At 46.2% G+C, this 27,294-nt stretch overlaps 1 protein-coding gene across 5 annotated transcripts in view; it reads right to left on the bottom strand.

Moving 5' to 3' along the window:
- Rgs6 (regulator of G protein signaling 6) overlaps window positions 1–27,294 on the bottom strand; it is a 567,125-nt gene that overhangs the window by 91,006 nt on the left and 448,825 nt on the right. For all 5 annotated transcript variants that reach the window (XM_047539065.1, XM_047539060.1, XM_047539062.1 and 2 more), the window contains exons 4-5: window positions 4,976–5,026; window positions 1,026–1,132 (exon numbers count right to left, since the gene is read on the bottom strand). In XM_047539065.1, the coding sequence (XP_047395021.1) occupies window positions 1,026–1,132; window positions 4,976–5,026 (158 nt within the window). The remainder of the gene's footprint in view (window positions 1–1,025; window positions 1,133–4,975; window positions 5,027–27,294) is intronic.

Below are 27,294 nucleotides of genomic sequence, written 5' to 3'. Positions count from 1 at the left end.
TATCACTAAATTAATTCCTTCTTTGGCCATAAGACCTGGATGGTGGATCTCTCCAAAAAGGGAGAAAACTAGCACAATGATTCACATTTAATATCACTTTATATTTCCAAATAATTTCCCATATACTGTCTTTTAAACACATTTGCCTTATGAGACAGGATGAGGTGAAGAATCCTTATGCGGAAACAAGCGGTGTCTAATAACAGACAGAGGCTGGCAGTTTCCTGGGCGCAGAGCCTGGGTTCCTTTTCCCCTTTAATCCACTGAAGACCTTTAACACAATCCCTGCCACAATTCCCTGTAGGGCAGGGTTGGGGGGAAGCAGTGTTAGTAAAACTTCACCCCAGCATGAGAGGAGCCAGGTCACCTAGGCCCAAGTGGAGGCTGCCTCCGAGAGGCACTAATGCCACATCAATTCTCTAGGCACCTCCAGTTTTCTCATCCGTAAAATGGGCAATATTTATCCCTCCACCAACAGTTCGTTCCTCAGAATAAGTGAGGAAACACGCAGAGTGTCTGCTGTGGTCTGAGTGTTGGCGCCCATCTTCTGCCATTAATGAAACTTAATCCCCAAGTGACGGTACAGGGGGACTTTGGGAGGTGCTGAGGCCATGAGGGTGGAGCCCTTAGGAGTGGGGTTAGTGCCCTTCCAGAAGAAGCCTGGAAGAGACCCCTTGTCCCTTCCACCAAACGAGGACACAGCTGGAAGGTGTCCTCTGTAAAACCGTGGGTCCTCTCCAGGCAGCAAACCTGCTGGATCCTTGATCTTGGGTTTCCCAGGCCCCAGAACTAGGAGAAACAATTGCTTGTGTTTCTGAGCTGCCCGGTGTGTGGTGTTCCAAGGGGCTTAGGCGGTGCCTCTCAACAGGCGCCTTTTACTCCTACTCAACTGGACCAACCGTGACCCCGATGGATGCTCTCTTGGGTTTCCCAGTGCCGCTTCCTTGAACACCCTTTGCCTTTCCAGGTGGTTCTAATCTGAGTTCAGAAATGGTCTCTTGAGGCGGAGGCGCTGCTGGGCCTACCTGGAAACGATAAAATGTACCATCGTCCTTCATGGCGAGAACGTGGTCCGAGATGGGAAAGATGTAGCCCTGGGCAGCAATCAGGCTTCCCAGGTGTATTGCTTCAACTGCGGAGAGACAGAAAGAGTCAGGAAGCCTCGAGTTAGCTGAAGCTCATGCTGCAGAGCAACAAGGCCACCCGCAGTCAAGTGTCCTCACCCCCAGGGGACTGTGTCCGTGCTGTGATGGCACCGGCTGGTGGTGGGTGGGGAGGGGAGATGCCCAGAGATGGAAGGGCTGACAGGAGCTGGGTCCTGGCTCTGAGAATCTGACAGTTCTGAGCCTTCCAGAAGGAAGCCAGGTCTTGCTTCATGGATAAGAACAGCAGCGCTGGCATAGATAAACTCGTATTTAATTAAGTGAGATATTTCACATGAAGTGCTTAGCGGTGTCTGGTACAGGGCAAATATTCAATAAGAGCTGGCAGCCCTGATTCATGGTCTCATTTCATCTTGTTTTATCATCCTCGGCCGGGAGGACGCAGCCCCACTGCCCACAGGGACTCAGATTCCCCTTGCCGTCCCCCAAACAACACTCCCATCGGTGGTGAGAAAGGTTTTCCCTTCTTGTGTGAGTGTAGATAAAAATTCACTTTCTTAGAAAATTGGAAGAAGAACAATAGGCTGGGTAGTGACGTAGGGAGGTCAAACTGAAAGAAATATGATTTGCTGTGATTCACCTCTTATTACTTTAGCATTGGCCATTACTAGATTCATATTGATAGTTAAGAATTTATGTTTTATCTCAAGCAGAGCTAAGGAAAAACCCAAACCTAAATGCCCCTACCGCACATAAGAATTGCCTACAAATCTCAAAGTACTTTCATTGGTTAAAAAGCTATATCTGGGCATGGAAATGATTGACATGTTCAGCGAGTCTCTCAGTAATTGTTAATTTCCTAAGCTCCAAATTTTTAACAGTGACTTGTTTTGGCTTTACTTGTAAACTCTGCAAGAGGTTGGCTCTAATCCAAATGCTTTACTTACTAGGAATCACCTACTCCTCTTTGGAGAAGTGTACACTTATAACTGGTGGATTCAAAATGGATGGAACTTTATTTTACTTGCTTAGGGATGACCAGTTTGCTTTTTAAGCTCTATACAGCTGTCCCTTGGTAACCATGGGGGAATCATTCCAGGACTTCAACAGATACCAAAAACCCTGGGTGCTCAAGACTCTTGTATAAAATGGCCTGATATTTGTGCATAACCTATGCACATTCTCGCTATACTTTAAATCATCTCTGGATTACTTATAATGCCAAATGCAATGTCAATATTATGCAACTAGTTGTCAGACTGTGAGGCTTAAGGAATAATGACAAAAAGAAAAGTCTGCACATGTTGAGTGCACATGCTATTTCCCCTCCCCAATATTTTCCACCAAGGTTGGTTGAATTTGCAGATGTGGACCCAGAGAAATGGAGGGCCCGCTGTGGGCTTCAAGAATCATGGGTCCAGGAAGAAGGGGAGTTTCCTCATCTGCAACTGCTCCTTTCCCGGGGACAGAAATAAAAGATACAGGAAGAAGGTGACCTTTGTACCACAAGTATTGGAGCTTAAATGCTTTATTCTTTGAAGAAAAATGGTTTTACTTAGAGAAGAAAGGAAGGAGCTGCAGGCAGGTGTTGGACATGCCTGGCTTCCCAGGGCCCTGCTTCGCCTCATCTGTCCCCTTCTGTACCCAGCTGGCAAATCCTTCTTAGCTCCTCCTAGTCAGTGACTTCTCAGAAGCCCAAACCAGTCCCAATACTTTGAAGTCCTCTGGGCATTCGAGTATAGCAGACCGTCACAGACATGACCATCTTCAACCAGACCTTTCACAGAAACTCCTCATGCCAGGCATTCTTACTTACTACTACCTGGCTTAAGGTTCTCAAAATAATAATAATAATAATAATAATAATAATAATAATAATAATACAATAAAATATGTGCCAGAAATACAATGATTATTTTAGAAGGGTAAAGAAACCAGTGCTCTAATAGCTAAGCTATGGACCAATCTAGTGCCCTTCAACAGATGAATGCATAAGAAAATGGAATGGAATATTACTCAGTCATAAAGAAGAATGAAATTATGGCATTTGCCCATAAATGGAATGAACTGGAGACTATCATGCTAAGTGAAATAAGTCAATCCCCCAAAACCAAAGGCTGAATGTTCTCTCTGATAAGTGGGTGCTGACTTGCAATGGTGGGGGTCAGGGGGGAGTTGGAGGTTCACCAGACTGGACAGGGCAGAGTGGGGGGAAGGGAGGAAGAGAGGGGGGATGGGAATAGGAAAGACATCACTTTCCTATGTTCAGATATGAATTCACGACTAGTGTAAATCCACATCATGTGCAACCACATGAATGGGAAGTTATATTCCAGGTATGTATAATATGTCAAAATACACTCTATTGTTATGTATACCTTAAAAGAACAAATTTAAAAAAAAAGAACAAAGGTGTTTTAATGTTATCAAGACTATTTTCTGCTGATTTCCTTATATTTTTAATTGCTTGAAAGAAAACTAAGTCTGACTAGAGTTAAGATTTATTCAAATCTTCATTTTTTCTAAAGTCTCCTTTGGTCTGTAGTTCCAGCTAAATAAACAACTACTTAAAAAAAATAGTGCTCTTTGAAAAGACCATCATGTTCCTTAATTTAGCCTCATAATCAAAAGAACCATTGATAGCAAATAAATGTAACCAAACTGGTGGATGCTTATCTAGTCCGGGTTTCATGAGTGCATAATCAGAAGTCCAAGCTGCAGAGGGGAAGCACCTGGGTGGATTCTACCCTTTAAAAGGACTTGATTTATAGTTTTTCTCTGGTGAACTAAGAATTTGACCAGAATGAAGGATTTTGCGAGTTGTGAGAGTGGACACTGAATAATGTGAGAGGCCTAGGGTCACTTCCACAAATGACCTGCTTTTTTGGCACTCAGATTTCCAGCAACTGTATTCAATTGATCTGTATATAAATTGTTTCATGGTCAACAGTAGATGAGGACTGTTGGGTTAAAATGTGAGAACACTGAGCTGACATACTGATCCCAGCAAGGAATCTCATCTGAAGGTCAGACGCTGAGGGTGGGCAATTAAAAAAATTCTCAGAAAGTATGACGATTGAGGGCCACTTAAATTGGAGCAAATGGTTCCAATCAATGCCAGCGTCCATCAAGATCATCAGACTGGATTCACATGGGTGAATCTTCATAAGTATGACCTTTAGGCATCAAGAATATCCAGATAAGCAAGACCAAGAAATGCATGATAAATTCAAAAAGTCTTAACGAATAGCACATGGATAATCAACTCTACTTATCTAGAATTTTCATTTTTCTGGAGCTCTCTTTCCATTTCCTAATTATGCTTTGAAAATAAATTTTCCTGTTTCTTTCCTGGTGGGAGGACAGATTTGGAAACTGTCTTATTAGCCAGGGTTTGTTGTTGTTCTGGTGAGGTTTTCCTAATTGAATTGCACAATTACAGAAAAAAAAAAAACAACCAAAAAACCCACAATTCCTTCACTTCCTGCAGAAGCAGAAAACAGAAGGAGTCTTAGCAAATAATTAAACATCTTAATTGTGGATCAGGCAATCTAATTTTAAGTGCTGGCTCTAGAAGGCTGTTCAGTGACATGCTACAACTTATCTTTAATTGCTGGGGCTAACGAGAATTCATCTCGTTCCACACGCTCATGTATCAAGCTCTTTGGCATTCTAAAGAGTTGCTCATTTCCTCAAAGGGTGATTTAAATTTGAAGATAGATATTCAGCAGAGAAAGTGTATTAATTTTATTTGTAAATAGAGAGATTTCACGCACATTCTGCAATTCACATCGGTAAGCCCCGTTCCCGAGATGGCAGGAGAGCCCAGTTTGCAAGCTGGTTATGGGAGGCAGGGGTCAAGGGTCAAGTACCTGGGTCCTCGATGGAAAGGTTCTTCATGAGCCACTGCACGATGTCAGTACCTGCAACGACAAAGCAGTTTTGACTGAAGACCTCAGGGGTGTTTAAACCTGTGGCAGAAGAAACATGTTTACCTAAGAGAATCTGAGTTCTAAATCAGCCAACCTAAGAAGCAGATTATACTGAAGATTGTCCATCCTTACCCAACCCTTTCCTTTCATTGGTACATTTTCAGTTACTTGCTTTTCCCAAAAAGTTTCACTTTGGATGACTCAGGTTAGATCCACATTTCTAGGGAGAAATTATAGACTTTCTGGGAATAAAGATGTCGACTCCTCCAGACAGGTGAGGCTTCATCGGGGGGCCCCTGAGGACTCTTCAGCTCCCTACCTTTACTGACAAGGGTGGCCTGACACAGGAGTTGCAAAACTCCCTCATCTCTTCTGGCATGGGCCCATCTTGCATCAACGTGCCCCTGGGTCAGTGGCAGAAATTTCCATGTGTTCACCAAAACCTCTTTCTTCGACCACTGGGCCTCATGACTATTTTTCCAGATTCCCCTGAAGTTGGGTGTGGACCATATTCTACCAACAGAATGTGAATAAAAAGGACAGGTGCCACTTCCCAACCTCAGTAGCCCTCCATCCCTCCAGCCCCTCCCCTTCCCCACCGGCTGGATGGAGAGGACCCAAGAACTTAGGGACGGCAGAGCCACAATATGGAAGGAGCTCTGGTTCCAACCATGAAAATGAATGCTCATTTGGGGCTCTTACTTGATCTAGAAATAAACCTCACTGCATTAAGCCCCTGAAATTTAGGGGTTTATCTGCTGTGGCCTTTGGCGCTATCTTAACAAATATAAAATCTCGAGTCAGCAGGACTTGACTACCCTGACCCTTGCCCCTCTCAAAACAGCCTGGATAACGGGGGCTGTAACCCGCATTTAGAAAAACCTAGCGCCTGGGAACTCACACATGCCCCAGAAGCCAGGCTGCTCCAGGTAAGTGGTCCTTGATTTCTCTGAATGGAAAGTTGTCCCCCTCTCTCACTTCCCTCCTTTGGCCTTAGTTGATGAGAGAAAAGCAAACCCGAACCCAGACCTAACCACCGTGTGAGACCAGTCATTTGGCTATTGGACCATCCTGGTGAACCACCAAAGACTCCCTCCAGGGGAAACGTGCCTGGGGGGTGGACTTGCCTGACCTGGAGCTGCTCACCATTTTGGTCATAGTCCTTGGCCTCCCTTTGGAGACATACACTTAGCACCCACATTCTAAGAGCAACACAGCACAGAACAAAGGAAGAGTCCAATTTTCTGGAAGGTCTGATAATAATTTGTCCCCCAAAGATCTCACTTTAGAGTGAGCAGACCATTGAATAGGGTTCTGTCACCTCAGCATGGAATGCTTGATGGAAAACAGCCTGAAAGGGGTGTCATCTCCAGCTATCCGAGTCCTGCCAGGGTCTGAGGCCTTGGCGTGGGAGAGAGGGTCTGCCGGTCGATCTCTGGGGTCAGACTCCCTGCTGGCCCACTGAGATCCAGCAGAGGGACTTAACAAGCATTTCCCTTTTCCCAGAAATCAAACTTCTCAGCGATTTGACTGGTGTCCAGAAGAGGGACCAGTGCAGGCTCTGGAGTCTGGACCTCTGTTTCTCCCTGGCTCTGAGGGAGGTGGCCTAACTGCTCTGTCCGGCTGCCAGGGCCTGTCCCACTCTTCCTGGCCTCTCCCCAGGTCCTGCGTCCACTAGCCGGTCCTTATGACGTCCCTGCATTTCAACCTCAAAAGAGGGACTTCTAAGCTTCTCCCCACCCCTGCTTCCGGATGGCATCTATGAGCTAAACCTTGGACCAGAAACACTCCTATTCATTCACATTTTGACACAAAGAATTTGCCTGTGTGTGTGTGTGTGTGTGTGTGTGTGTGCATGTGCGTGCGTGTGCGCATGCGTGTGTGTGTGTGTTCATTTCCTCCAAATTACACAAGTTCAACATTTGTCCTAGGAAATGAAGAACAAAGCAGAAATCAAATACGAACTGTAATCCCAAGTTGGGGGTGGGGGAGAGGCTCTAACCTGTTTTTTTTTCCCTCAAAAGAAAAATAGTTCTTTTTTGTGGGTTGCCTGGAAACTGCGAGGTTGCCAGCGTCCCTCTGGCTCTCCCTGGGGCCAGCGGATTATCTTTCTGCTGAGCTTGCTGAACCATTATTTATCACCTGCCAAGATTGATTACTCACCCTGGGACAATGACAGCCCTTCCTCTCCCCTGTTAATTACTGTCATCATTAATATCCATGTCACTAATTAGTATTCATTTACATTGAAACTCCTTCCTTGCTATGGTATCGCTCCCCTGCCACCCCAACCCCGGTCTCCAGCACCGCTGTCTGGGTTTCTGTCCCTCTTGGCATTCTGCACTCTGTCTCTGGCCTATTGTCCTGCCCAGGCCACCAGAGCCCCGTCTGTGTTCACAGACCTGCTGGGTCCCATTTAAGCACTTTTGTTTTTGCACAGAAGGGGACGTCACAATAGCCCTTTCCTGTTTCCCCTGGCATCATGGGGGCCACAGAGCTGGGTTTCTTGTCCCTGGTGTCGCTGCCATGACACTCAGTCTCATCTGGGGACTGGTGTGACCGTCCCCAGGCCCAGGCAAGGCTCAAACTGCTCCCCAGGGCTGTCATGAGCCACCAAGCTCAACCTGGAAGGTGTCAACTCTATTGCTGTCCCTTGCATGCCGCGGGCACTGTTTGGTAGACTTCCGCAAACCTGGTGGCGAGGCCTGGGGACAGGGGTGTGTTCTTGCTTTCCTGCTGTGGGGTGTTTCAGGACTGATCCAGGAGTGGCCAACCTTCAGGCCTGTGGTAGGAGGTGGACCACTGTGTGTTCAGTCCCAGGAACAAGTGAGGAAGGTAAATCTGCCATAATATTATGTCTTTGAAAAGCCCTACCATTCCACCCCATGGAATCTGACAAGTTCAGTCCAAATAACCAGGAGGAGAAAGCATTTTGCATTTTCTGTTTTCTTCTTCCTTGCTGCCTACTTCTCTGCGTCCCACACCAACTCCCAATGATTCTTTTCTTCCTGTCCTAAAAAGAATTTGAAGCAGATTTTCTTTTCTGTTCTATATAAAATGAACTGTTGCCCTTTGTCAGAACTGTTGGATTTGGGATCTTAGCTGAGCTGCCTTGCTGAGCTCTTAAAGGCAATATAACACCTTAACAATGTGTTATATTGTACAATGGGGGAGAACTACCCCTTATTCCCAAGTCCCCAGACACTTGTCTGAAAGTTGTCTTTTTGAGGCTAATTTATTAGGGTATTCCAGGGATATTCATGAAATACACCAGAGGATGCAAATCACCTCTCCATGACACTTGTGTTTTATCAGTATAGTTACATATGTAATTATTAATGCAGCTATGCATTGATTTCTATATGTGTTGCACGCATTCCAACCATATCTTTTATATATAATCATGTTTATCGAATGGCTGTAAACAACCTAAAAGTTCTCTAACAGCGAATTGAATAAATAAATCATGGCTCATTCACACAATAAATTTTTAGTGAACACCTACTATGGTAAGTGGGAGAGTATGTTAAGAACATAGCATATTGTAAAATTACATTTTTACAACAGAAAAATATTTATATTTATATTCTATTAATTATGTGTGTATAAATATATACAGAAATGAAGAAAAGTCCTGGCAGTGTCTTTAAATTGTTAATTTAAATTGTTAAATTTAGGTTATCTTGGGCTGCACAAGGCATTACATTATGGGAAATTTCTAGTTTTTTTTTTTTTTTTTTTTCTTTGCTTCTGTATTATTTGAAGTTTATAGAGCATTTAGATGATAGGTTGCACTGAAAAAAATACTTTTTATTTTAAAGAGCAGAGAGAATTGGAGAGAGCATGGGAAATTTGAGCCCCTCATTCCCCCTGCCCCCCACTCAGGCCCTGGGTTCTTTCTGGAGAAAGGGCAGAGGGGAATGAGGTGGCATTCTCCAAGGGTGAGCAGAGGGAGGCTGCTGTGATCCTGGACATGGACTTTGAGCTGGTCCCTATCTCCACCACTGCTTCCCCTGGAGCCTCTGAGTGGACTTAGGTAGACTCTGGTGCCATAGATGACCCCCACAGATGACAATCTGAACCCTTTTCTTGTGTTTGTTTACTTGTTTACTTGGGTAGAGTAACAGTTATCTCCTCCTGGTGGGTTTTCACATCATATTTCCCCTAGATCAATAAAACCAGATTTGAGTAAGCTGGAAAGATCTCTAATATTTAGGGGGGTTCTGATTCTGAATTAGGGGGAGAACCCTAATTAGAAAATTCTGAATTGTGCCTACAGGTGTTCTAAGCTCCTTCAACGGCTTGGCATTGGATGAGGATACTCATAAGTCTGAAACCAAGGAGGTCCTAGTGTGAAACTAACCCATTCTTTCCAAAGGAGTGGATCAATATGAGCCTGAATCAAATTATGCAAAGCTGACAAAAGACAGATTGCCATCATCTGCAAATTTCAAGTTACTGGAAACCTGGTAGATTACATACATCACAATACTGACAACCGGAGAAATTGATAAGCTAATTGTCCATCCTGACCATTTCCTTTGAGTAAAATGTTTCTGGAGTCCAAGGGAAGTTATGACAGCTTCAGCAGGGAGTGAGCTCACCCTACTCCTCGGTCAAGGTCATGACCGCATCTGCCTTGGGATTTTCACATACCTGGCAAGGCCTCTGTGGTTCCTCCTTGCAGAGAGGACAGTCAGTTCATGGCACTCATCAATCACACGGGGCCAGTGCTTATGAAGGGGGATGGTGACCATTCCTGAGAGCCCATTGTATACCAGGGCAGAGCCCGGCACTTGACCTTGTTATCACATATCAGGTAATTATGTAAAATATGACAGTGATTATATAAAATAGATCATTATCATAGTCCTCTTAAAAATTAGGCTGAGACATACAATTACCAGGGTTGGAATCCAAGCCTTTTCATGCCTAATATTATTTTCATTTTACCACTCCACCTTCCTTATCTCTTAATGACTTTCCAAGTAGTGTATGAGAAAAATATTCATAAAACTGATATTCTGGATCAAATTATTTTCTGATGCAGAGGCATTAATTTAATAGTAATAATAATTACCACTATTATTAGCTATTGAACTAATAATTTATTGAGCACTTTCTGTATTCCAGGAATAATCCTACCATAACAATTTTATGATGTAAATAGATTATTATTATCTCTACTTTGCAAATGAATGGAAGGATATTCTAAGTAGGGCAGTCTTTATAGTTTTGGTGTTCTTTCATGACTTAGTTAAAAAAAAAACAATAAAAATTGCAACAGTCAGCTAGCAAAGAAAGCTTAATTGAAGAGGAATGTGAAACTGAGATTTGGAGAATGGGTACTAATGAAAGCTGGCAAGAAGGAAGAAAGAGAGGTGGAAGAAATAATGGTGTGATTTTGAGTAGCATTGTTTGGTCAATGGGCTTGAAATGTTCCAAAGGAAAGTCATGACAAATTTAATGCTCACTTACAAGCACACCAAACAATAATGCACAGTGATTATTAATCTAGGCAGACTTGAGTGCTACTTGTAGTATGTCACTTATAAACTGGGAACCTTGGAAGGTCCCTCCACCAACCTCTGTTCCAATCTCCATTTCTTCATAGGTCAGCTGTAGGAAATACCTACACCTACCTGCAGGATAAAACAAGTTTATGTCCACAAAACCCTCTTCACAAAGCCTGGCTCATGGTTTTGCTGCAATGGCCTATAAATTCACAGGTCTTTTATCTGCTCTGTACCTCTGTTTTGTCATAGGAAAAAGAGGAGAGTAATAATGGGACCCGTCACAGGGGCTGTGGGGATCGCATGAACTGTTATACATGTGGATTTAGCACAGTGTCTGGCCCGCAGGGGCACTAACACGTTAGCTATGGCAGAGTCCGTGTTTCTGGACCTCGTTGGAGCCCCTTGTTAACCGAGTCATCTGTGTGGCTGGGAGCAACTTGGAATCCCTGTGCTAACTTGCCTGCTTCTTCATTTAAGGCCTTGGAAAATCTCAAAATATCTTCTGATACTTTTAAGAAGGGTCTGCAGAGACCCAGTGTGTTAGAGAGGGGAAAAAGGAGGGAGTCCTAGCAGGTGAACTTTAGGAGCCTGGAGAAGCCTCACAGAGTGACTGGGCCCCTTGCTTGGGGCCTTGACCTTGCTGCTCCTCCAGTACATCTTCTTGGAAGTTAGGGAGGAAGGAAAGCGAAGGAGGCGCCCTCACCACAGTGTAGTTCGACTGAAAATAATGAAGTCAGCATCTTTCCGGTTTGGAGTGCTCTGGTCCCTGTCCATCCCTACATCCTGCCTTTCTATCCTCTTCCCTCTTGAGCCACCTTGGACCACCCTTCCATTCCCAGAATGCACCACGCTCGCTCCACCCACTGCAGGCAACACTCAGCTTCCCGGCTCATCCCAGTGGGGCATGTCTGCATCCTGTCTGTGGTACCTTGCCCGCACTACCAAAACCAAGTGCCACCAACTGGGTGGCCAAGGCACCGGAAATTTGCTCTCTCACAGTTCTGGAGGTTGGACTCGGAGACCAACGTGCTGGCCCAGCCTCTGATGGTTGCCTGGCAGAATGTGGTGTCCTGAGTCTGTAGAAACGCCACCCCGATTTCCGCCTTCGCTTTCAAATGGCTTTCTTCCTGCACACACGTCTCATTGTCCAAATTTCCCCTTTTTATAAGGACACCATTCATGCTGGATTCGGGCCCACCCTAATTATTTCAGCTTAACTAATTATATCTGCAAGGACTGTATTTCCAAATAAGGCCACATTTTGAGGTTCTGAGGAATAGGACTTCAACCCATGAATTTGGGGGCATGGGATGCAATTTAACACATAACACCCACTGAACTATAGCTCTGAGTGGCTAGAACTCAGCCACACTGTTCCATCTCTGGCATGGAGCAACCACCTGGTACAGAGTTGGAGTTTAATAAAAGCGAATCCATCAATAGTTGTATTAATGTACATCATATCATACATATTCATCCCCTTAAAATTATTTTTTCTGAATTTTTGGTGATGAAAAACTTCATACACCAACACCAACCAAGGGGTGGGAGGCAGGGAGAGAGGAGCCAGTGCTGGGGAATGATATTGGCCAAATTCTATTACAGTATTTTGTGCATATATGGACATATAACAACAAATCGCATCATTATGTAACAACTGTAATGCTCCAATTAAAAAAAAAATGTGGAGAAAAAAAATAAACCAATACCAGGCCTCAGATGGGCATTTTACAATCACTGTTTCAGATGAAAAATTAAAGGTTTTCCATTCATTCTGTTAACACAGTTACTTTTCCAAAAGTCACATATTTTCTTTGTTCTTCCTCCTCTTTTTTTTTTTTAGTAAAATCACATCTTTTCTCAAAAAAGAAGTCTCAACAAATTGATGCTTAAAAAAGGTTAGGTAGCAATTCAGAGTCTTCTTTTTCCTTAATAAACACAGCCTGTCTTCAACTCTACCTCTGGGTTAGAAGACATGGCCCCTCCCACCTCTCTGGCTTGTCCCCTCCCCTCACTGGCTTCCAGACTGCAGGTCAGGGCTGCCTTCTTCTGACTTGGGTTCAGTGTGTGCTTTTCCCCTATCTGGAAGACCTCTGAGTCACACCAACTTGGTTTTGAACAGATTGGAGGAATAAAATTCAGACACAGTGATAATGATTTTGGACCCAGTGATACCCAGGTCTCTGCCATATGCAGACCTAAACCAGGGTCTGCCAGGACCACCTCCCTGGAGTCCTGCAAACCAGCTTGCTGGCCTCCATGAGCATGTGACAGCTGCATCCCTTGGTGACCCACTGCTCACAAGCAGAAAAGACAATTGGCTGTGGGGAAACCCTGGGCAGGGTTCCCCCAGTGCCGCCCCCACCTCCGTTCTCTGCGCCTCCCCACTCTCTGAATTTAAAGCTTCCCTGTGCATTATGAAAAATAATAGGGGCAGGAGACCAGGCGAGGTTATTACCAACTCATAAATCAAGCAGGAGGCTCTGAGGGCTGTGGGGGTGCCTGAGATGGGCCCCCGGTTTGTTATCTCACCCGAGCCCCCACGATTGATTCATCACCTCATAACCCTCCTGCGCTGAATCCCAAGTCTTATATCTAATTGTCAGCAGCTGAGTACATGATTTGCAAGAGGATGCGGGCAGCGGTGGAGGTGGGGGTGGAGGAGAGATTAGTTTTGTCAATCAAAAGTATCCAGGGCGAGGCAGAGAGCACGCAGGATTTAGCTCCAGGATCAGCTTATTAAAGGCAAGGCTGGCTCTGGCTGCATTGATTAGGCCTCAGCGCAGGGAAATGGAGGCTCAAGGCCGCTGTGGGCGGATCTCCCGCTCCCGGAGGGTGGCTGCCTCTGATGACTGCCGCCTACTAAAAGGCAGAATGAAAAACAAATAAGCGAGCCGCTTTGGGAGACAGCGATCTGATGCCAGGTGCCAGGTGCCTGCCATCAGAAAGCATCATGAATGTCCTAAGGGCTGCTGCGAGGGACGACCGGAAGGGACCTGGGGGCTGGGGTGCCACTGCCTTGCAGGGGTGTCTAACGGTCACCTGGCCTGTGCAAATTTGAATCTGGAAAAGGGTTTGTGAAGATTTTTTATTTCAATTAATTTGGGGAGGCTAAGCCTTTCTTGAAGGAAGCAGGAAAGGAGGGCCACAGCTACCCTCTTAGACCTTGGGCTGCGGGCTGCAATCGCTCAATTAGGAATCTGACCTGCCCAGCCACACTGTTGGAGCAACGTGACTGAGCACACTCCCACAGCACGCTCCAGGGCTGAAGATCTGCAAAGTGCACTGGAGTCTGCTACCAACTGGGAAGCAAGGAGATGTGCCCTTTACCATGTGTGGCCAGTGAGGTTCCATGCATAGTTGGGGACACACAGGTTCTTGGGCGAAGATTTCACTGATGTTGCACTCTGAGCCCCGGTTTACCCATTTGCAGAATGGGTCCAATTGTAGTATCCACCTGTGATTCTGCCATATAGGGGTTCAAATGAGATGCAGGTAGACTTTTGGTGTGGTTCCTGGGAACTGCATCCACCCACTTCCCATGTTAGTCAGATTTCCATTGCTATGACAAAGTTACCTGAGATGAGCAACTCATAAAGTTCATGGTTTCAGGGGTGTCAGTCCATGGTCAGCAGGCTCCACTGTTTTGGGGCCTGTGGGAGGTAGCATATCATGACAGGAGTGCATGGTGGAGCAAACTGCTCACTTTATGGCAGCCAGAAAGCAAAGAGAGAGAAAGAGAGAGAGGAAGGGTTGTTGTCCCAATATCCCCGTCAAGGACACACCCCCAATGACATAACTTCCTCCCCTAGGCCCCACCTCCTAATTGTGCCACAGGCTGGTGACCCAGCCTTTAACATATTTAAGATCAAAATCATAATTTAATGGACATTTAAGATCCAAATCATAATGGAGGACATTTAAGATTCAAATCATAATGACCCCTTCCTTTTCCACCTATCACTAATACATACCCCTCCATCTGCCCAAATTGGAATCTGTCTTAGAGCTGATCTGGGCAGAGATTTTAACTTACAATCTAGCCTTCGGGCCCCTCCTCCCCAGGCCTGGGTTGCAGGCCTCCTGGACCTGGACAGTTCAGAGACTGGTCCAGCTTGGCTCTTTCAAGCTTCCCTGTTTTATTCAAATAGAGGAACCCACCCTTTCAAAGCCAGTCCAGGGTCTCCTCCATCCGCATAGCATCCACTCCCAGATCCACTTCAAGTTCTTGAGGCAAAGCCTCAGAACCTCATGATCTGTCTTTCTCCAACCCAGCAGAGCCAACCCTTTCTCCTGCAGGAGGGGCAGGAGGCAAGTGGCCTAGATGTGAGTCCTGGTTTCCACTCCTACCAGCGCTGTGACCTTGGGGACCTGCCTGCTCTTTCGAGGCTTCAGCTTCTATAAGATCTGATCGAAGCCCAGTCTGAGAGGGTAGACACGAAGATAATGCCTGCACAAGACAGAGACCTGTGTTTCCTTCAGCAAACCATCGTAATACTGACTTCATTGTTATTAGGACTATTATGACTGACTTGGACATGTTCACTCATTTTCTTGCAATGATGAAGCCCGGCTCGGTTCTAAACAAAAAGGCGCATGAGAGTGTTGCAAGGGCTCCCAGGGGTCTTTGTGGGTGCAATGAGGCCACGGTTGGGCAGGTACTTAGTTCCAGCTGACCAGGGTCTGGAAAAGGTTCACAGAGAATGACACATTACGATCAGTGGCAATTAGTGAGAAAATCAACTGGCAGGGAAGTTTTGGATGTGGAGTCTGCTAACCAGACTCTGTGACGCCTCAGGTCAAGGTGGGTTGCACAGTCAGTCTCCGTGAAAAGGAAGGGAGCCCTGGGGAGGCGACGTCACCAGCCGGCTCCGCATCACCTGTGGGTAGAGCCCCACGGCAGACCCTGGGTGGAGACTCACAGGCGGGACAGGAGCGAAGAAGCCAGCGGAAGAGCTCCGGGGGTCACCTCAAGGGCGAGAGCTGACTTTATACTTCCCCAGCTCTGGGATGTGGGCTTTCCTTCCAGCCCAGCTCTTGACCCACAGCCTCTGGAGAGCGGGCCCTGCAGTCTCTGCCTGCGTCAGTCTGCACACCAGGAGCTGGGGCATCAGGCAGTGCCAATCAGCAGCCCACACCCCTCTGCTGCTAGTCACTGTTGCTTCAGTGAAGTCCCCCAACCCAGAAGGGCTGTGTGGGCAGGACAGTGACGCCAATATTTCCCTTCCTTGGAAGCTTCCAGGGACAGCCAGTGGCTTCAGGCTGCTCTGGGCCCTGCTGACCTCTCACCTCTCCAGGACCCTTCCCCTTGGCTCTGCCAAGGCAGGACAGCCCAAGTGCTGGGGCAGAGAGCTGGCCAGCCTGAGGGCAGGAGTTGTTGATGGCCATGGAACAGAAGCAGTGGAAGGAGTGACAGGAGCCAGTCAGAGGCAGTGTGACTGGATCCTGCTGGCAGTACGGTGTTCATGTCCCTGGTAATCCATAAGAAGCCAGGGCACTGCGCATGGGGGCTGGTAGTGACGGGGTCAGATAGGTACCTTCCCTCGGCCTCGCCTTCCTCCTAGGATCCCTGATTTGGTTTCTTCTTTGGGCATTGACGTAGGGATCGAGGCCTGCCTTAGCTGGGCTTGAGAGAAGAGTGAAGCCAGCCACTGGAGACCAGGGGAGCTTTCAGAAGCTGCACTTCAGGCCTCCACATGGCTGCCTGCTCTTTCTGCTGGACAGGTTCTCAGACCAGTAATAGGCTCCCCACAGGGAGAGCAAGGACACCCGAGGGGAGGGGAGGGGAGCGAGGCAAGGCTTCCTCTCCTTCACTCCCTCACTCCAGCCCGCCACCTCCCTGAGGGACAGGCATCCTCTCCAGCCCCCTGCCCATCTGCCCATACCGATGCTCACGCACACACATTCACACCCACACACACGCACACACAACTCACACGAGCACACGGACTCACACTCACCTAATTGCTTCTGCAATATGCCCACCCCCCTAAAATTCCGAAATAAGACAAAGAGCAGCTCAGGCTAAGAACAAAGTTTGAGGAAAGAACTGCTTTCTATTTTTTTTTTTTCCTGCTAGGAAGCTAGAAGCACAGGTCAAAGCTCGACACCACTCACACGCCCAGCTGCTCTGCATGCATCTGCTGAGTGACCTGTACCGCCCGCCTGCAGGAACGCAGAGAAAAAAGAGGGTCTGAACAGGGCCCAGGAGGGGAGGCAGCTCCCTGAGCTGGCTGCATCCATTTCTAGATGCCAAGCACATGTCCTCTTTCAAGTTTCTCCATGATTTTGGTCCTCTGTGGTTAAGGGGTGGTCTTGGAGCTGAGGGGTAGAAGGTTGGGGTATCAGATGGGAAGGAAGGAAAGAGAGGAAGCTCAGTTTTCACCATAGGCAGGTGCACGCAGCTCAGAAAGCAGCCTCAGGCGATGCTGGCTAAATGCCACGTTAGCAAGTGCAGGAGGGGACTGTGGGTGACGTCTGGGTGGGCTGAGAGCGGGGAGCAAGAGTTAGAGGGGCTGTGGTATTAGGCCCAGTGGGGCGGCAAGAGGTAGCATTTGGTAACCCAGGGAATGTGGTCTCAGCAGGGACAGTGGTCAGATAGGAGCCAGAGCCTTCAGGACAAGGTTCATCAGGAAACATATAGTGTGACTTCCCTCTCCTGCACTGTGATCTGCAAGCTTCATCACCTGTCAGGTGAGAAAGGTGGAGAGACCCTTTGGAGGGTGGAATGGAGAAGATCCAGTGGAGACATGCAGGAGAGAAGGCATTTATTAGACAGACCAATCCACGAAGTGTTGCTCAGGGTCTTACTACCTACCAAGGTTTTGCCTTGGTTACTGTCAGAGTGACACCTTCTGAGGAGATGGAGGTCATAAGGGCTCTCACATGCATCATCTCTCCTGTCACAGTCATGCTGTCCTGAGACCTCACAAGATGGTCCCATTTTATAGCTGTGGAAACCAACGCTCAGAAAGCCTTCTGCCTTCCTCCCTCACTTATTCATTTAATAGGACATTTGTCAAGTTCTATCGTTCTTCGTGCTGTAGTGGAGAACAAGAGGGACGTGGTCCCTGCCCTCTGCAAGCTCTCACCCTGAAGGAGGAGTCCATTAACAAGAGCAGTGGTGCAATGATGGAGGTCACATGGGGTAATGGGGAGAGGGTGACTGGGGGCCCCTGAGACTGAGCAGTGAGCTCATGACATTCACCCAGGGACCCGAGTGACAGGAAGGACGCCTCGTGTGAATAAATGGAGGAAGAGCGTTCCCAAAAGAGGGACAGCAGCTGCTAAAGCCCCAAGTGGGGATCAAGCTTGATCCATCCAGAGAGCAGGAGGCGGGCTGGGCGAAGAGACTGGAGACCCAGGACGGAACAGGGAGGGGCTGGACCCTCTGAGGACCTGTCGGACTCTAGGAGCAACAGGAAGTTCAAAGGAAGGTGTCTAGCGGCTATTGGACACAAGAGTCTGGATTTTGGGGAGAGGCAGGCTGGACTGTTATTTGGGAGTCCCTGGTGTATAAGAACAGACCTCAAGCACTCAAGCAGATGGGCTGGTCAAGGTCACCCGGGAGAAAATGAAGGATGAAAAGGGGCCTTGGAGGCATGTCCTTGGCTGGTAAGCAGCACAGCGGGCCGGGGAACCTGTGCCTGTCTGTTCTCAATCTGGAAGTTTCCCATCACCCGAAAGTGCTGGAGCTTCAAGCTTCTGGGTCTTGAGCTATGACCACGGCAGTCCATGTCCTATCTCAGGACAAAGCAAGAAAAACGAGCTCAGACAATGGAGTCATCTGCCAGGCCCTCCTGGAACTGGCCTGCTATCGCCACCGGCTTTCCCTGCTCCTGTCTCCATTCGGGAGAAATCTACCCTTACCAGCCTCCATGGCATCTGAGGCCTCTGCCCCACACCATGCCAAACAGCTAAGAATTTCTGAGTTCCCTCAATTCATAACAAGGTTGAGCTTGTGTTCTGGCTTCTCTATCATTAAATCTCAGCGGACACCCTGACGCATCACGTGTGACCTGGGAGCTGGTGGACACTGTTCCCAGTGGACACAGTCGTGTGTCTGGAGAAGTGACTTCAAGCCTGGATGCTACTATGTTAGAAGTCACCAGAGCCAGGCAGCTTCTAATATGCTGTCCTTCTGTCACACCCATCAACCACAGACCGAGAGAAACGGCGTGGCTCAGAGGACAGGCTGACAACCCTCCCCCATGGGGAAACCCAGTAACTGGGTGAGGGACAGTGAACACAAAGCCCATCACAACTGTCCTCTGCCCCTTCCTCATCATCATGCTTGGGCCAGCGGTTGGTTATTGGATTGGATTTGAAACAGCAAATAACGAAAGACATAGAACACCTGTAATCCCAGCTACTTGGGCAACTGAGGCAGGAGGATCTCAAGTTCAAGGCCACCAGGGTAATTTAGTGAGGGACTGTCTCAAAATTAAAAAAAAAAAAAAAAAAAAACTTTTAAAAAGATCCAGAGATGTAGCTCAGTTGTTAAAGCACCTGCCTAGAATGCACAAGACCCTGGGTTCAGAAAAAGGAATTGCCAAAATTAATAAAGAGAATACAACAGGATTCAAATAACAAGATGGGGCAGAGCTGTATGAGGAGGAGTCCCTGGTGAAGGGCAGCTGCTGTGATCACAGAACTGAGCTGTTCAAAATAAAACCAAACAACAAACTCTGCTGCCTGCATTTCTTGACCTCTCCTTCCACTAAAGTGATGAGGTCCTTAGGGAGAGGGGTACCTGTCACCTGAGGTCACAGCACATGAGACCTCACAGCACAATGAGTGTCTGATGAACATGTAAAGAACGTTGGCCAAAATCAGTGATTGGCATTTTGGTGTTGCTAGGAACTGTGCTGCTTTTTCTTAAGGACAGTAGCTTTGATGTTTTTTGATTGCTTCTTAGAGCCACTTGTGCATTTTGATAGATAGGCCAGTTTCTAGTGTAGAAAGTTATTTTGCTATGCTGATCGCTCACAGCCATGTTAAAGAAGGGGCCAATATGCAACCCTATTTTAAATAAGACAAATTATGACTTGATACGTCAGTAACCCATTGTTATGGCTTGGATGTGAGTTGTCCTCCAATAGCTCACGTGTGAGACAATGCAAGAAAGTTCGGAGGGGAAATGATTGGGTTGTGAGAGTCTTAACCTAATCACTGAATCAATCCCTGATGGGATTAACTGGGTCGTAACTGGAGGCAGGTGGGGTGTGGCTGGAGGGAGTGGCTCATTGGCGTCATGTCTTTGGGGTATATATTTTGTATCTGGAGAGTGGAGTTTGTCAGTCTCTCTGCTTCCTGATGATGCAAGCTTCTTCCCTCCGCCATGCTCTTCTACCATGATGTTCTGCCTCACCTCGAGCCCCAAGGAATGGAGTTGGCCTTCTATGGACTAAGACCTCTGAAACCACGATCCCTCAAATAAACCGTTCCTCCTCTATAATTGTGCTGGTCAGATCATTCAGTCACAGCAGCGAAATAGCTGACTAAGACACCCATTCATGCCCACCTTGGTTCTCCTGGCAGTGAGATGGTGGAATAAGATGAAAGTTTCCAAAGAGTAAAAGCCCAGATTAACATTGAGATTGTATGACTCAGCTTACGGGCAGATCTAAAGGCTGATGGCTCATGGTTTCATGTTGAACACACGGTTCACTTTTGTAAAACATGTTCTCAGTGCCTGCCATATCCATGATGGCTGTCTATCTGTTCCTGAGGTAGAGATGGAGACTGTGGGACACAGACTTGTGGTTTATTAAGAAAAGAGCTGTGTATCATTTTGAGGAATTTGGTTTAGGTCCAATTATACATTCTAGGAAAACAAAACAAAAATAAGAGTGGCTTAAATAAGATGAATGTGCATTTGATTGAATAAATTTGGAGGTGGTTCCATGAGTGTCATCAGGAACCATGCTTTAATGTTTCTCTTCTACCATTTGAGTGGTTGTCTTCCATTTCCAAGGTCGCCTCATGGTTCCAAATGGCTGCAGAAATATTAGCCATCACATTCCAGCTTCAGGAAGGAGAGAAAGAAAGACAGAAGGGCAAAAGCTTGCCTTTCCCAGTTGATATAGCTCCCTTCAGTGTATTTCCTGAAAGTTCTGTATTCTATTTATACATTGTGATAGATGGAATATAACTCCTCAAAGACATGTATGTCCTAATCTCTGGAATCATGAAAATACCACTTTATACAACAAAAGGAATTTTTCAGTTGTGATTATGTTAAGGATTGCAAGAGGGAGAGTTTATCCAGGGAGGCCCAATGTAATCACAAGGGTCCTTATGAGAGAGAGGTAGGATGGTCAGAGAGAGAGAGAAGAGGATGTGATGACAGAAGCAGAGAAGGCAGAAAGAGAGAGGAAAACAAAAACTCCAGAGAGCTGCTGGCTTTGAAGAGAGGAAAGAGCCATGCAACCAGGCCAGACCTCTGAGCCTGAGAAATATGAGATATATTGGAACTGTTTCAAGCCGCCTCAGGTTGTTGCAGCAGCAACAGGAAACTGATACATCTTTGGCCAGAACTTAGTTACTTGACCACATCTCGCTACAAGAGAAGCTGAGAAAGTGGTCTTTTATTTGGGGCAACAACATGCTGAGCAGAAAAGTATTCCTCTCAAAATAGGACTGGCAACACTGTGTCTTCAAATCCATCTTGAGGAAACATACCTAAGAAGTTTGCATAAAAATCTTCATAAAACATTGTGGCAACGGATTCAAAAAGGATCCAAACAATTCTTTTGGCAGGACATTTTCTGGACTTATTTTAGCTGAAAGTTACTCATCAGATCTACTGTGCCTGTAGGATTGGCTGAGACCAGTTGCAAAGTTTGGAGTCTAAAATAGGGCTCTGAATTTTAGAGAAACGACTCACTGGTTATGGGCAAGTCTGTTGGTCTCTGAAATATCTCTTGTTAAAGACAGGCTGTGGGTAAGGTAGCTCAGAACCTACCTTCTCTCTTTGTCCTAGAGAAATGTAAGGCCTGATACAGAGTCAACCCACAGACCACCATGAAAAAGAACTTGGTACATGATAGGTGCAAAATATACATAAATATATATATATACACACACACACATATAATTATATATTTTTTTAAAGAAATAATTTTAGTTGTAGATGAACACAATACCTTTATTTTATTTATTTATTTTTATGTGGTGCTGAGGATCAAACCCAGTGTCCCACATGTACTAGGCAAGCGCTCTATCACTGAGCCACAACCCAGCTATATATATATATATATATATATATATATATATATATATATATATATTTTTTTTTTTTTTTTTTTTTTTTTTTTTGGTATAGAGAATTGACCCCACATCTCCAGCCCATTTTTATATTTTATTTAGAAACAGGGTCTCACTGAGTTGCTTTAGGGCCTTGCTAAGTTGCTAAGTTGCTGAGGCTGATCTTGAACTCATGACCCTCCTGCCTCAACTTCTGAGCCATGGGATTACAGGTGTGCGCCTCTGCACCCAGCTCCATAGATACTTTCTGAATGAGAGGAAGAATGAAAGGGGGAACAAATGAACATGTAAACTTAGTGCATTTCAGTCAGTTTTTACCAGTCATGTGACAAGAGAGCTTTCTGTGTTCTATGACTATGTTAACTGCTACAAAGTCCAACATTCAAAGGGTTCACAACTTGGGGCAGACAGTCTAGTAAAGCAAGACCATCCTTCAGCACACTGCACCATAATGGATATCTTTGCCTGGAGCTTAAGCCCATGGATGGCAGCCCTACAGACCTGCAGGAGTGTTCCTTGAACTGAACCTTAAAGAACCATTGGAATTAGTCATGTAAGCTAAGGCAGCATTCCAGGATGAGAATGGCATCTACAAAGTCACAAAATCATGGGACACAATATCAGCAAACATTTATATGGGACTTAATGTTTGCCAGGCACTGTTCCAAGCCCTCTCTACATAAGAACTCATTTATATGCACAGCCACCTGGCCGAACAGGTACTGTCAGTATCCCATTTTACAGATGAAGACAGGGATCGAGGTGACAAAGTTGGGATTCAAACCCAGAGTCAGAGCTTAGAGTCTGTCATTTTGCATGGCTAAGAGACGGCTTGGAGAGCAGCAGAGGGGAGGATCAAGGAGACAAGCAAAGCAAGAGCTTGAAGACTCCGGGGGACCGTGAAAGGATTTTAGGTGGGTGAGCTTTCTCTGAATCCCACCTAAGATGCTCTTTTCCTTAAAAAGAACCTTTTCTTTTTTCTTGGTACTGGGTATTGAGCCCCGGGGCATTTAACCAGAGCCACATCCCTACAACTCCAGGCTTTTTTGTATTTTACTTAGAGACAGGGTCTTCCTAAGTTGCCCAGCACCTCACTAAGTTGCTGAGGCTGGCCTTGAACTCATGAGCCTCCTGCCTCAGCTGGGATTATAGGCGTGTACCACCATAGTGGGGCATTTCTGGATTATCCTCAAGAAATATAGCAGTCAGTGCCCTAGCTGCCTGGGAGAGGCAGTTTTAACCTGTTAGGGGGCAACATCTGGGGACAGGCCAATGAAAAACACAATTAGGCAGAGCATGGGAATTCTTTGCGTGGCAGGAAATCGCCCATCATATTTGACTCCATCCCAACCTTCCCAAACCCTTCCTGTTGTCAGTCAAGATGTGCTCGGTCATCTGAAGGGCTAAGAAAAGAATAACAATCATTTCTACCCTGTGACTTCCATTCCCCAGATGAGGTGAGCCGCTGGACTGACTGGCTCTTCAGACAAGTGCTCCTCCTCACTGGAATGGTGACAGACATCCTCTCTTCTACAGCAAGCTGCTGGCGGCTGCCAGATGACACTGGCTGTGACTGTGGAGACTGTGGCTTAATGTTGTCTTCTATTGCAAGTGGCTACTAGAAGCATGTTCCAGGTGTCACAGAATTTTTATTTTTATTATTATTTTTTAAGATAAACAACCACCAAAACCCAGCCAGGGAAGCTTGTAATCGTCTTCCCAGGGTCACATCCAAGCTCCTGGGAAACAGGTGAGATGAAGACACTTCTGCCCTTCCTGCCCAGAGGAGGCGGGGTAGACAGCAGCCAGGGCAAGGTGGGACTCTCAGGGGTGCATCACAAACTTCTGGTACTAAGGAGGGACAGTGCTTTTGGCAAGAAGCAAACTTTGCAAATAGATCTGGTTAAAGCAGATGCTCCTGTCTTCTTTCCATTGTCCTCCTTGATGTCTCATATTCTCCACTATCTTTTCTCATGTATATGCAGTTGTGAAAACTGCATGGAGCTGCCCATTGCTGGGGCCTTGCCTTCAGCCCTAGAGGTGAGTGTCTAGGGCAAAGGTTCTCTTTCTCTCTCTTTAAATGACATCACCCAGTTCCTTTGATCATGCAGTTTTTAGTTACCAGAACAGAGCCTGCCATGCGCGAGGTCTAGAAGAGAGTTGTGGTACAAAGCAAGTGGAAAACACCCATCAACATGGCCCAGGACTGGTTCTGGGGAAGAAAATACTTCAGAGTCAAAGACGGGGGCAGAGGGGCACTTGTGATTGGCAGTTCCTGAGCCATATCCTGTGTCCTGGCCACACGCAGAGCTGGGCAAGATGGTATCCCAGCTCCCATTGCTGGGAGTGGCCTATGCCCCCACAATACTCTACCTGGAATTTTCCTAATCTCAGCAAGATGTTCAAATCTGGATAGAGAAAGCAAATAACAAATGTCCCCTATGCTTTCTTTCCAAACTTGGGGAAATTCCAAGACCAAGACCAGGGAAGTCAAGGGAAGGAAGGCAGAAAAATTTCCTGGCCCATCACTATTATAAAAGGAGAAAATGTGGCCCAACCTGGATGGTCATTTGGAGAACCAGACAGAGATCTCTCCCTGCACATACCCTTGGGGACTTGGAAGTGGGTTCAGGGACCTTAGACAGAAGTAGGATGATATTCAAAGAGCTAATATCTAGCAGGGAAGAAAGATAAGCAAGAAGCTTTCTATAGTACTGTGCAGCATATGAAAAATGTCATAATAGAAGCCCTAGACTAGAGGTTAATTAAGACCAAAGAAGAGTAGAATTTCTGCCCGCAAAGTATTCGCAGTCTTCTCAAAAGAAATTCATAGTAACTATTATGGATTGCCAGGTTTATATCCCTTCAAATTCACATGTTGAAACCCTGACTCTTAATATAATGGCATTAGGAGGTAGGGCCTTTGGGAGGTAATTAGGTTTTGATGAGGTCGTGAGGGTAGACTGGTGTTCCCGTAAGAATGAGAAGGAGACTAGCGCTCTCTCTCAGCCAGGTGAGGACATAGTGAGAGGCTGGCTGCCTCTAAGCTGGGAAGAGGGTCCCCACCAGATACGGGATCTGCTGGCCGTGCTTTGATCCTGGCCTTAGCAGCCTCTGGAACTGGAAATAGTGCTGTTAAGCCGTCCTGTCTGTGGTATTTTCAGTGCAGCCGCCTGAACTAAGACAGTAACTTGTGTCAAATATTTTAACATAGCAACTTGCCTACATTAACAGCCAAATGAATTGCAAAGCTGTAGGCACCAATTTCTTAGCGAGTCATATTCCTTCACAACATGCCCTTGGTTCGCTGCTGCAGCTTGGTCCCCACCTGGGCCCATGAGCAGACGCTGTGCTAGTTCGTCAGTGTATCTGGGACTTCCTGCCTCCCCTTGTGTTTCTTCTCAAGGGGCTCCCTCCATTGGAATGCCCCACATCGGCCTCCCGTGAGGACATCCAAGGGGTTTCTCCAGTGGGTACCATTCTCATGACAAACCTGTCCCCCAAACACCCTTCCCAAGATTGTGGGCTGCTCCAGAAAGGGGACACAGACACTATCATATGTCATTTTTAATGTTTCCTTGTAACAATGATATCTCAATGATTAAATGCTCAGTCATGACTAAACAGAGCAAGATGTTCAGCTGAGACGCACAGGCAAGGATAGTTCCAGAATTGTTAAGGCCAAGTTCAAGAACACTTGAGTCAAGTGGAACAGATAATCTGAAACCAGAGGCAAAGGGGAAACAGAAAACAGTGGCAAAAACCCAAGTGGAAGGTGAGAGACACATCAGGGTTTAAGAGTCAAGGACAACACAGAAAAGGGAGGCTCAGAGGGAACCATGAAGCCTGGCAAGAATTCAGCAAAAGAGAGATGCCAGAACCCCAGTGGAGGGTGCTGGAGACATAGATTAAAGCTCACAAGCAGAGTAGCAGCAGTCTCTCCAACCTTCCCCAGGCTTGCACCCTCTCTCACTGGGGAGAGAAGCAGGGCCCTTGGATAGAAAGAGCAGAAGCAACTGGGTGCTTGTTAAGATCACAGATATTTGGACCCTATCTTAGCAGTTGTATGATGAGCCCTGGAATCTGCATTTTCATAATTCCCCAGGGTGGTTCTGGAACATGCTAAACCCAGGGTGGTGTATGTTCCATGCTAAAGATGCTGGCTGCCGCAGAGAGCAGACATTTGGTCTACGTGAAAGATCCTAACATCCAGCTGCTTTCAGCTAGACTAATGTCCTAGGACGTATGGCCTTACCCTCTAATTCCTTTTTATAACCTAATAACCATGCACAGTGAAAGTGCTTGATGTTTGTCCATGCATGATGTAATACTTGCATATCCATTGTCCAGGAAGTCACCAGGGGGGGCTTCTGAACTCCTTGCCACCAATCAAACAGGAGAAGACAACCAGCAGGGGAAGGAGAAGACTCAGGAGAGGCCTAAATAAGCAGAGCCGAACAAAGGAATGTATTCTTGATTAAACAATATTTTCTGGGCTCTGCAGACCACAGATACTAGCTGTTCTAGTATCCTTCTCTCAAGAAGCATGCCCATGAGTAATCAACATGTGTGAGACAAGAGAAAATAAATAATGTAGGAGATCACAAAAAAGCAACTACATATGATTCTACTCAATCCTGGTGAGGGACAGGGGTGGGGAGAGAAAGAGAGAAGGAGAGAGGAGGTACTAGACACACATCGAGGCTCTAGGAGAAAAGGGCTATATAACTCGGAGCAGGTGGCAATTTTGCTGAGAAAGATGGAGGGTGTCCCTGCTGGAGACCATGGTTTGGAGCAAACAGAGTTACTATGCAGCAAACAAAAATGAGAGGAAGGTCCTTCATACACCATCACATTCTTGGGCTTTTGTGAACGTGAACTGAGAAGACAGTGGGGGCAGGGGAGAATAAAGAAAGAGGCAAGTTTAAGTAATGACTGGGGGGCATTGTGTTTCATTCTGTTTAAGGCAGAATGACAGAGAAGTTATAGCTACAGTGTGTGAGTAAAGTAGATGGGAGAAGGGGAAAAGGCTATTCTTCCTAATTTTATTTTTAATTTCCAAACAATAGTTGCATATATTTATGGGGCACAAAGTGATATTTTGATATATACCATGTAAAGCTACAAAGAGCGATCAGCATCTCTATCACCTTCAAGTACGTATCATTTCTTTGGCTATTTTGAAGAAACCTTGTCTAGATAAATAGATCCCCTTCATCAAGTTTTAAAACCCTAGGCATTTTGTGTTTTCTTTAGTTTGCATGGACAACTGTCTTTAACACAGCTCTAAGCCTTCATATTTGTGTAACCCATCTATGCAGAGCCTCCTGGGCTACTCCTACTCTATGCCACCTGTGCACACTTGGAGGCCAGGTGAGCATATTATAGCATCGTCCCTAAAAACACAGATCCAAGTTCTGATGAATGATATGTTTTCCTCTAATTCTCCATCACTTCCAGTGTTTCTCTTTCAGG

The sequence above is a fragment of the Sciurus carolinensis genome, chromosome 2 (genome assembly GCF_902686445.1).
Source record: "Sciurus carolinensis chromosome 2, mSciCar1.2, whole genome shotgun sequence".
NCBI lineage: Eukaryota > Metazoa > Chordata > Mammalia > Rodentia > Sciuridae > Sciurus > Sciurus carolinensis.
Note: the sequence above shows the minus strand (reverse complement) of the source record. Positions and strands in the feature narration are given on the sequence as shown.